Raw genomic sequence first — 12,021 nt, 5'->3', positions numbered from 1 at the left:
GACCGAGGACACATTAGAGAGATTATATCTGTCGACTGGTCTGAGAACGCTTCAGTGTCTCCCCCACATGAACTGGAGGAGGTGGCTAGGAAGAGGAAGGTGCATGTCAAAGTATAAACCCAGTCACAGTGTTGACAGAACTGCCAGTAGACCCATGAGAAGGGAGTTTTTTTGTTTTGTTTTTTTTAATAAAAAGAATCTTGTTTCTGGTTTTGACAGATTCTCTTTTTTTTTCTGGGCACCATCACAGCTCAGATCACGGGTCAGGTGGAGTGTTTGTTTAAGTTTGTACCTAAACAAGGTTTTACAGTATTAATAAATACCATACTATACGCATCTATTTTGAAGATATTTAATTAAATTCCATTTTATTTTATTTATATAGCGCCAAATCACAAGAAAAATCAAACGGGTATATATTCTACAATAATAAAGCAAAATATAAAGGTAACAACAGTGATTTTAGTGATGGACAGAAAAACACAACTTTATCAGTCACCATGCAGAGCCCGAACCTAAACATTACAGTGTGGGATCAGCCCAAGTCTTTAAAAAACTAGATCTTTGGAATTGAACAGACTGTTTTACCTTAAAGCCCAAAATGTGTGAATGTGTGTGTGAATGGGTGGATGACTGAATGTGGTGTAAAGGCTTTGGGGTCCTTAGGGACTAAATACAATATACAGGCCATTTACCATTTAAAGCGCAAAATATAAATAAATGAAGGGCGGCTGAGGATTTTTGGATGTGTGTGTGTGAATATTTTTTTTCAATGAAGAAAAGAATGAAGTTTGTTTTTTTCTTAAAATATCTTACGACTTTTTGTTTTTGTTAAGGCAGGATATCCGGTTGTACCGGAAAACCGGCTTGCCACCATTCAAGAGAAATGGCTGCTTTCTTTATTACAATATATTAGCAACAAAGCTACAGCAAGTAATGTTTTCAAAGGGTAGAACTGTGGTATTGAGACCAGTAGTGGCACAGTTTAGTGGTGTAAAGTAATATAAACCTAAATGTTGTGTCGCAATTTCCGTGAGTTTTGCTGTGAGCCACCTGTATGCCGGCTAGCGAGTAGCTGCAAAGCCGAGACGTCGCTGAGCCCATCTTCCAGCGCTGCTACGGTCTGTTAATGGTACACCGGATCTCGAAACAGATACGAACCGTGTGTTTTGTTTTAGCTGAAGTTAGTAAATCAGGTAACCCAGGGCCTAAATGCCAGAACAAGGCCCCAGGATGAATGGGTTTTCTATTGGTGAGCTGTGCTGGCTGTTCTGCTGTCCACCCTGTCCGAGTCGCATCGCGGCCAAACTAGCTTTCCTTCCACCGGAGCCCACGTATTCCTTGCACACCGACGCTAACGGGGTGACTAGCTTACATTTAACCGAACGGGCGGACTGGCAGTACTCTCAGCGAGAGCTCGATGCAGTGGAAGTGTTCACCACTAGAAGCAGCCGGGGTAACCGGGTAGCATGCATGTTTGTGCGCTGCGCTCCGAACAGTCGCTACACGCTGCTGTTTTCCCACGGTAACGCTGTGGACCTGGGACAGATGTGCAGTTTTTACATCGGCCTGGGCTCCAGGATAAACTGCAACGTGTTCTCCTACGACTATTCAGGCTACGGAGTCAGCACCGGCAAGCCTTCCGAGAAGAACCTGTATGCGGACATCGAGGCGGCCTGGCAGATGCTGAGGAACAAGTGAGTATAATACATGAGTGTTGTGGATCAGACAATGCCTACAAGTGTGTGCTGAGATTGCGCCCACCAGACAAATACTTTGGGCTCAAATTGTGGTCATAAATATTTTGTACTTGTAAATCAGACTGCATAGTTGTGGACTGAGTTTTGTAACCTTGTAAACCAAAATATCTGAAAATGTTATGTGTGCATGTTATGTGTTATCTGTGCATCCACAGATGAGAATTTATGTGTGTGTAAAAAAGATTTACACAAGTTACAGTTTTTTTTGTTTATTTGTTAAGGTCTGCTTACAGATGCAAAGCAAAAAAAACATGTGTAAAACTCTGCGCTCAAGTTCCCTGGCTGTGTGTGACTTTCAACTTGCAAGTACGAATTTTCTTCCTTTCCTTTCCTTTCCTTTATCCTTTCAACAGCTACTGAAAGTTAAGGGACCTAGCTTGTGTAAGTGTTCTGGGATATTTATATAGAGATCCACCAGCTTCAAACTGTATTACCATTCCAGGACCTGAAGCTCAGTAAAGCGCCCTCTGACAGCCAAACCCATCTGTTCTCTGATTGGATAATTAAATTTGTGATGGACATGACACTGACCAATCAGCTGAAAGGAAGAAAAATCGGGTCAAAAATCGTACTTGCAAGTTGAAACTCACACACAGCTAAAGAACTTGAGCGCAGTTTTACATGTAGGTTTTTACTTTGTATCTGTAACCTGACCTGAACAACAAAGATTTCTAACTTGTTTAACTATATTTTTTTCAAACACAAATCTTTTTAACACACAAAAATTCTCATCTATAGATGTGCAAACATAAAATTTTCAGATATTTTGGTTTACAAGGTTACAAAACTCAGTTCACAACTACGTAGTCTGATTTACAAGTACAAAATATTTATGACCACAATTTGAGCCCATAAAATGTGGCTAAAATGAAACAGAGAAGTTGCTGGAAGATTACATGGCACAAAATTAGTCTTTGCTATAAAGTGACTTGTTGCAGAATCTCAGCATTTTGCTTTTTAGCCAGTGGCTGTTAAAAACGTCATTTCCTACGCTGTTTAGGTGCTAATAAAGCTGCCTGCCCCCAGTACATGCTCAGGGCTAAAGAAAGGTTTGGCAGGTGGAACCATTGGAAATGTGACTCACCTGTTTTCTGCTTTGTAATCAACTGATCTTCCTCCGGTTTCCTGTTCATCGTGGTTTCTATAAATACAGTACAGTATGTTACATGCAGAGGTTTACTTTCATGGATAATTCTAACACCCAAACATGATACATACAGAAGGAAAATCACAAAGAGCTTCTGCGCCCTACTTTAGAAGCAGATACATTTAAAAATCACTGACATTAAAAAGGATCCAAGTTGAATTTTATTTAAATATTGTTCAGTGTGATGTGGACTTTATGTATGAAGGTACAGTAAACAATTTTTTGAATTATTCAGGATTCACGGTCATGCACATTATCACAGAAATGTAGCCAACATGCTCATTTAGTTGATGCTTCAAAAACCAGTTTGTGTGTTTGGTGAAATTTCTTGAGTTCAATTTGAAATAAGCCGACACTGTAAAGCGACTTTGTTCATGCTTGCTCAGTTTGTGTGTTAATAGTTACTTTATCTCAGGGGCGGTCATTTTTATGTAGAGCTCTCCTATCATGCACCACCATCCTGAGTTATTTGGTCCAGCTTTGCTTATCCAGCCCATTGCTGGACAAGCAACTTCACGATCAACCATTTCAGAGGGTCAAAATCCCTCTCTGCACACACTGACAGCGGTAGCTAAAAGGTTCATTTTATTCTGTCTCTGGATGAAAGTGATGCTGGTCGCTATGCTGTGTTGGAAGACGTTTGCCCAGTGATGCTGCTGCTTCTTCTCGGTCTGCATGAGTCTGCAGACCGAGCTGGTAGCTCAAACATTTTCCTTATAACTAGGGCTGCTCGATTATGGCAAAAATGATAATCATGATTATTTTCACTGAAATTGAGATCTCGATTATTTGACGATATTTATTTAACAATAACAATGTATTGAATAATGCCTTTAAAGATTGTCAAAAAATAATATAAAATAGTGTGCAAATAATGATTACAGTGGAAATGTTTGCAATATAAAAAATAAATGACAAATGTAAACATCTATGTTTAGTGAACTTCAAAATACTGCACAATATTTGATCCACGTCTGACTCCACGAACCCATAATGTTTCCACACCACTGAAGTCGTTTTATCTCTCTTTTCAACCAACGGCATTCTTTCTTCAGCAGCCATTATCCTCTCCTCTACAAATAACTTCTGCTTAGCTTTCCGAGCTTCCCTCGGGTCCTCTTAATTGTTGTGAGGCGTGTTCGAAACGCAGAGAGGTGCGCTCGATTTGCCACACGGAGCAGTGTGAGAGTAAAGCACGAGGGAGGTGCTAATAATCGGCTCAGTCATTTTTAATGATCGTTGAAAACCCAGACCGTAATCGAGATGAAAATTCGATTAATTGAGCAGCCCTACTTTGAATCTAAACCATCTCCAATGAACAGATTTTATTTTTATTTTTATTTTTTTTAACTCTCCAGCTCCTCATCGATAGCTTGCCTCATGCCTATGTCCATCTATATGCTGTCTCTGCCTGCAGGACTTGACTAATAATTGAGTTCTTTACTTTTTAACAGTAAAAATAACTGATAGAAGATATTAGATAACTTAATTGTGGTAGGAGAGTGCTGATTGATGTTGGTCAAAGTTACACTGTTTTGTGTGTGTGTGTGTGTGTGTGTGTGTGTGTGTGTGTGTGTGTGTGCACGCGCGGCGCATTCTGACAGTACACATAATGTGCTTGGTGTGTTGCATGTGCTTCATTTATAATACTTGTGTGTACATATGAGACTTTCTCATCTTGTAAACTCTACCTTGTACCATGCTGGTTATGTTTGTAGGCATGTGCAAAATTATGCAATGTAAAACAGACAGAGAAAGGTATTTGTCATTTTATGTAGTTAATTTAATGAATTACTGCCTTGACATAAAAAAAAAAAAACGTATAATCTGCAATTCAAAGCATGTGCCTGAGCACTTGAGCTTGGAGCTGGGTCGTGTTTTTCACATTCTTGCTGCTCTGACTAAATGATGGGGTGTGTCTGCTGTACAATCCATTGGTGCTTAAAAGCTGCATCAATTCATAAATCATAAGTTATGCTCACTGTTTTTCATTTCAGAAAGTAGTGCACACATAGCAAATGAAATCTGTGAAATTACATTTTGTTTGTCAATTCAAACTATTTAACAGATCAGATTGCTTAGTTATTAACAGTTACTTTTTCATATCAAAATCTTTTAAAAAGTTTAAAAAAAGGTGCCCAACCTTTGTTTTTGCACACACAGCTCGGTGAATATGTGAGTGCTTTACGATTGTTGAGCTCAAAGTGGAAAACTGGGAAGTTCTGACTAGGGCTGCCACGATTAGTCGACTAGTCACGATTACGTCGACTATTAAAATCGTCGACGACTAATTTAATAGTCGACGCGTCGTTTGAAGCTTTGTAAGATCCCAAAAGACGCAGGAATAAGTAGTAGTATTTAAGAGTGTAATAACGGACTGAAACAGAAGATGGCAGCACTGCATGTACAAGGATGCCAGCTGCCGTTAAACCCCGAAGAAGAAGAAACTGTGTTCCAGAATTCATAGCGCGGCCCAGCGCAGTTGTCAACAATGGCGGCAGCTAGTTAGTTTTAATATTACAATTATTATTCTTTCTGGGTCACAAAATAAACGTTTAACATATTTTCAGGTGTACGTTTTACGTCCAATGGATGCATGATCTGATTAGTCGACTAATCGCAAAAATAATCGGTGACTAGTCGACTATCAAAATAATCGTTTGTGGCAGCCCTAGTTCTGACCCATTACCCAACTCTGTATCCAAGTTGCCACTCTCCACTGTGTTATACAATAAACGATCTGTGAGGCATGTTGAGCTCATATTAGAGCTGGGCGATATAAGATTTTTTCATATCACGATATGTTTTTTTTCATTTCAGGCGATAACGCATGCACCGCTTTATTGTATTTCCAGACTTGCTTTCGGCACAATTTACAGTGCGCGCTACTCTGTTTTTTGTCAGACTTGAAATAGCCGAAATACCTTCACACTACGGAACTTCTGTGGCCCTTCCGTTCGACAAGCTCTCCGGTATTGGAACCATCATCTGTTTTTTCTTCGGTAACCTTCGCTCACGCTCTCGGTTGATTTTTCTCTAGACGGCAAACTCCTTTCCTTCATTACCCGGGCTGCACGGCTGCAAAAACAAATACACATGTGCGCCATGGCGCTAGTGCTGTACGTAACAAGTCACGTGACGTGACGCTGCGGCTGTGATTGGTTCGGCTCTGCGCTACTTAATTTGGATTGGCTGTTCTTTTTTTTTTTTTTTCTTTAAGAGGACAAGAGAGATGAGGCCTATCACAATAGTTTAATTTTTCTATCGAGAAAAAGTTATTTCGCAATACATATCGTTATCGTTTTATCGCCCAGCTCTAGCTCATATACAGCAAGAGGTAATATACATTTTACATTAACCTAAAGTACTTATAACTTTCCAGTGTTATTATGAGAGTTCAGTGGATTAAGTATTTAATTGTGCGAAAACTGCCAATCACAATCTTCCAACACGTTTTTGTTTTAATTTTATATTGAAATGAACAGTGATTTGTCCCATTTCTGATGATGAAACAAGAGAATCATAAACCACTTACATTAATTAATTATCACAAAAATTAGGCAGCTTAATCCATTTATCAACATCCAATTCCGGACTAAAGTTTTTGCATTTTGTGTCTCTTCATATTTAATGCTCACACTTGTTTCATATACTTAATCAGCACATAAGTGAAAATTATTGTATGTCAAGAAACAGCAGATTTCAACAAACATCAGTGCTTTCATGACTTGCAGTGCAACATTGACATCAAAGAATACAGTTCCTGAATTTATTGTGAACTACTGAATAATATTAGGATTAAAATGACTAAAAACTAAAAAAAGTAAATCAGCAAAATTATTTGCTCTTCTCTTATTTTCGCTCAGTCTGAAGCTGGTGTTATAGTGGACTGGAGAGAGCATGTTCGCTCCCCGCTCCAGGGACTACCCGTCTGCCTGCAGTGAGCTCAGCTGTCAGATGGAGACGGTATACAAGAGTAAGAGTGTATGTGTTGCAACCACTCTTGCTTGTGCTGTTGATCGCAACAGAGCATGCCATTACAACATACAAAGAGCTGAAGTGAAACAGAGTGTGAAAAGTGTCATTGGAACAACTATGTGCTTTTCATTCTTTATTTCATGGTCTTTGAAGTTTTTTTTCACAGTCCTCCGGTTCCTGGTAAACTGCGCTATCCCTCCCGACTCTATTCCCACCTGCCCACCTGTAAACCAATCAGCATTCGGCAGTTGCATATGCCGTATGCCGTGCGCTTCCCATTTGCAGTCAGGATCTCGGAGCCCTGCACAGTAGCGCATCTCACGTGGGTGAAAATCCTTCTCCCCTCTGTCCGACTGAAGAGTGTATGCGGATGGACACATTTGCAGGGCTACAAATCCTGCGTAAGAGTCCTTACTGATGTGTAGTGTAACACAGAACAACATATAATTGGAATGAGCAGATTGGCCCAGTAAGGATCAGAAAATATTTTATTCAAATATCAGATCAGCTTAACAATAGAAAGTCAGTTCAATGTCTGTCTCCTTCATGTTGAATTATATCATAGGCTTGAGGGGGATCATTACGTAAATAAACAAATCAATAATGAACACGTCTGAGGTTAATGTGCCATTTGACACATAGTATTAATGCCACTTAATGGAAACTGAGAGCATCTAATCACATCTAGCATTTAAATGAAACATTTTATCATTCCCCAACACTTTCGGGAGTAGCCTGCATGAGCATAAAACTGGATTAATCATCAGACTGCCTTAGGGAACCTAAGCACCTGAGGAGCAGCTGTATGTTTATTCAATATCTTTTTAATCATATTTTGAGGAAAATCATTACGTGTATGGGCCTTAACACTGGAATTTGATTAAAGTGTCCTTTTACTTGGCCTCTAGGGACTTGGGTTGTTTTGTGCAGCAGTAAGATTTTGAAGATAACGATTTGCTTTAACAAAGATCGGTTGCCTTGGCATTCTGATAATTACTAAATGGTGTTATTGTTCTTTTTCTTTGATGTTACATGTCCATTCACTAGACTTTAAAAATTCAGTTCCTTGTGTTAAATAAACAGCAGCATGTCCCAACAACTCTTGCTTTTTACTTATGTTGACTTGAAATAATTTAAGAAATAACAGACTAGCTCTTAAAATTAGGCTTGATGGTCACATTAATCATCATGTTCACATCATGTGGATTGTAGTTTAGGGATGGGTATTGATAAGATTTTCACGATTCCGATTCCATTTTCGATTCTGTTTAACCATTCGATTCTTTATCGATTCTCTTATCGATTCTTATTTTTAAAAAAGGAGAACACTAAGGTCGATTAGCTTAGAACTTTGTTTTATATCTTCTCTTTGAACAAGATAGAAATTTAGGAGTAACATGGCCTTACAAACCCAACAGTAAGCTCTTAAGAGATCCACAGCCTACGGCTCTTCAATGGGGTGTCACAGGGTCCCCAGGAAAAAAAATTGTAAATGTAAAATAAATATTCTTAACATAAATTTTTCTGTAGCAATTACACAAGAATATCCAGTAATGTCCCTGCCTACAATTAAACACATTCACTTACCGAAAATCGGGGGCATCTGCTGTGGCAAATGGGTGCAAGCCTTTGACCACAAACTTAGTCACTGCTCGGTGACATTCGTCTATCCTGGCCTGAAATGAGACGCTAACGGTAGACTGCAGCGAGAACTGTCAGCATCTGAGCCAGCCAGACTCTGTCTGTCTCATCATGGTCACCTAAATGCACAGTAATGGCAGGTTTTGTAATAAGGCAGATCACGCTAACATAATATGCACTGTTAGCTGATTATTTACCCGCTGCATTAACGGGAGAGGACGTGCAAACGTTACCGCTGCTGCTGGGTTGAGATTCACGAGTCCGGAGCGGAATTAAAAACACGACATTCAATTAAGGTCATCGCGTGTTTTGTGAGCAAATGCTTTTGCATATTCGTAGTATTTCCTCCTGTAAATGAAATATCTACTTTGCAAGTATTGCAAGTTGCCCTGTTGTCATCCGTTCTCGTAAAGTACAACCAAACTTTTGAGCGTTGGAGCCGCTTAGGCGCCCTGCCAGGTAAATGACGCTCCGCAACGTGGTGACGTCATTCGGGGCGACTGGAATCGATAAGGGAATCGTTTGCAAAAATGGCAAACAATTCCAAGGAATTGAAACAGTGGGAACCGGTTCTCAACAAGAACCGGGTTTCGATACCCATCCCTATTGTAGTTGATAACATGCTAGCCAATATTCATTGCCAGACTCTTGCACTGTACTAGAAGTAGGAGTGTTCTTCTGTAAGCACCCCATTGTTTATGAAACTAGCTTTTGGCCTATAGTTACATAATGATCTTTAACAGTTGTAGATGTAAAATCTCCTTTAGATAAAGCAGAACCTGGTCACTCTGGTAACTCAGAAAATCAACGATCTAACGAACCGGCAGCTTCTGAGGCCAGCGTGGAAAAACTCCTCTAATTTATCTAATGTTGCAAGTGGAAATGTTTTAAGTCGTTCTTTAATCTAGTTCCAAAAGCAAGTCAGTCACCAAATAGAGATGATAATTGATAAGAATTTAGTGATTTTGATTCCATTATTAATATCACTTATTGATTGGATTCCTTATTGATACTCTTATCGATTCTTATTGGGTTTTCGCCTGCTCTGCTTTGAGAGTCACCATCATTGCTACGTACATTTGTAAAAGGCCCATAACTGATATTTATTTGAGATTATTAATTTATGGTGTTACAGACTTGCATGTTTCACCCATTCAGAGCCTTTCTATATATAGACATTTTACATGTTCTTCCTGGTGCTCCAGTTTTTCGCCTCATCAGAAAACATGCTGGAGTAAAGTTGGCCAAGAGCAGGGCCGTGCAGAGATGATGCTGAAAGTTAAATAGGGGCACATAAAACCAGGCTGAATAACAACAACCCACATTCATCAAGATTCTAATATGAAATTGCATCATACTATATCACTGTCATCTGGCAGGGACGATGCAAAGCAAACGTAGCCTATGTTTTACCTGATGGGTACAATGTTGCTGTTGAGGGGTTGTTGCTGCTCCTGCTGCTGATAGTGCTGGAGGGCAGAGCTATGTTGATCTGAGACTGTAGACATTAAAAAGTCCATAGGAGATATGGTAGCTGATTAAGCAATTGTTATGAGATAATAATAAAGTGCAAAGATCGGTGACAGCGCTTGGAACCGTAAGGCAGCTAAACTGTCAGAGATAAACTAGGCTCTGCCTGTGACTCACTCTTTGCCTCTCTTCCTCCTTCCATCTCCTCATCTAAACTATCACTCTCCACTTGCTGTCCATCTGAGAACAAGGCACAGTCTGCTATTGCATTAATCTATTTTTAATTATCCACACTTAAAAACTCATGCACCATTAATCCATAATAAAGTAATAATAGAAAAATGTTATAGAACCAAAACATTGTGCTTATTATTATTTTTATACTTGAATACCTCTGCAATGCAACAACTGGTACATGTGTCATTGTTACCGGTGCTCTTTGTAATCCAGCTGGTGAGAGATCCACTGCCTCACACAGCTCCTTTTGTCACCGTTTCCTCCTCATGTCCTTACAAGGCATGTCTGGACAATGTTATGTCATGATTAATTTTTTTTTTTTTTTTTATCTATACATATAAAATACACACATGGACATACAGTGATATTTTATACCTTCTCCAGAATACTGTATATACTATGGCCACAAGTTTACATCATGGTGCTGATCCAGAATCCTTCCCTTATTATTTATTCCCAGTGCTATAATAATAAAGTAATGGGGATAAAAAAATTAAGTAATAAATATAAAATAATGTAATTATGAGGATTCAGTTTGTTTGACTATCCAGTTTGTGCAGGCAGAAAGCCTATTAAATGTTTAAACTGTAGAGCTACAATAATTTTGCTGCTGTAAAATCAGCAGTTTGTCATATTTGAAATATAAATCTAATATATTCTATTAATGTATTTCTTTAAAATAGTGTTTTTTCATAATATCGTAATTATAATAATCCATAATTATGTGCATATGCATATTAGATTTTAGTGAAGTATAAGTCGTGCAGAAAGGCAGGGAAAAGCCCTGTAACTTACTTTAAAACTAAATATGTTCCCTAAAACAGTGGTCAGAGCTACAGAGCCATGACACCCTTACCCAGTTAGCTAGCAGCTAATGACCAGCACTACTTGTGTATTTAATAAAAGGAAAGGTAATGCTTTGTCATGCTGTTGCACACACAGGACGCTCATTTGTTTCAAATCGTCAGTTGTCACAAAACAGTTTGCCAATTGTACATAATAGGCTAAAACTCCTGTGTTATAGACTACAGTGTATGCTGTACACCCTACTTACTGGTTTTTGTTGCAAGGGGGGAGCATTGGTCAATGGTAGTCATGTGACTGATGCAAGCCAGATCTTTTTATTTAGCAAAACTGTGATTAATAGTTAAATATCATTGTTGAGGGGCACAGGCAGGACTCCACACTAGCACACAAATTAACAAAATAAATAAAAATTTGCTTCAAGAAAAGGGCACTTGGGGCACCCATTAGGAAAGAGGCATGTACTCAAGGACATATGTCAGTATATCGGCCGCATCGCCAGTAACATCAAATCCTCTGCTAAAAACTTTGGTATCACTTTTGATCAGCACCAGAATTTTGAAACTCATATCTCAAAGATTACCCCGTCTTGTTTCCTTCATCTGAGAAATATTACGAAAATCAAAACTTTACTGTCAGTCAATCATTTTGAGCTTTTAGTAGACACTTTAATTTTCTTCCACTCTGATTATTGCATTTCACTTTTGACAAGCGTCTCTTAGTCCTCCATAGCTCCTCTACAGTTAGTTCAGAACCCACCAGCAAGGCTGCTAACAAAAACTAGCCAGCGGTCACATATTATAGTTGTCCTTGCATCCCTTCACTGACTTCCAGGGAAATTCAGAATCCACTTTAAAATTAAGTTACTGATAAAGGCTCTACATTCACAGGCCCCTGCTTATTTAGCTGAGATTTCTAGGACCTTATCAATGCAGCCCGCCTCTCCGATCGTCTAAACACGGCTTCGCTCTGATTTTGAAACCA

At 39.1% G+C, this 12,021-nt stretch overlaps 1 protein-coding gene across 1 annotated transcript in view; it reads left to right on the top strand.

Annotated features, from left to right (window-relative positions):
• The first annotated feature begins 845 nt into the window (after positions 1–845).
• Positions 846–12,021, top strand: part of abhd17c (abhydrolase domain containing 17C, depalmitoylase) — a 36,588-nt gene continuing 25,412 nt past the window's right edge. Inside the window, exon 1 of the mRNA XM_003450429.4 lies at positions 846–1,697. Coding sequence (XP_003450477.1) covers positions 1,213–1,697 — 485 coding nt within the window. The 5' untranslated portion in view covers positions 846–1,212. The remainder of the gene's footprint in view (positions 1,698–12,021) is intronic.

This window comes from Oreochromis niloticus, linkage group LG1 (genome assembly GCF_001858045.2).
Source record: "Oreochromis niloticus isolate F11D_XX linkage group LG1, O_niloticus_UMD_NMBU, whole genome shotgun sequence".
Classification (NCBI taxonomy): Eukaryota; Metazoa; Chordata; class Actinopteri; order Cichliformes; family Cichlidae; genus Oreochromis; species Oreochromis niloticus.
This window is presented reverse-complemented; position numbering and strand designations above follow the sequence as displayed.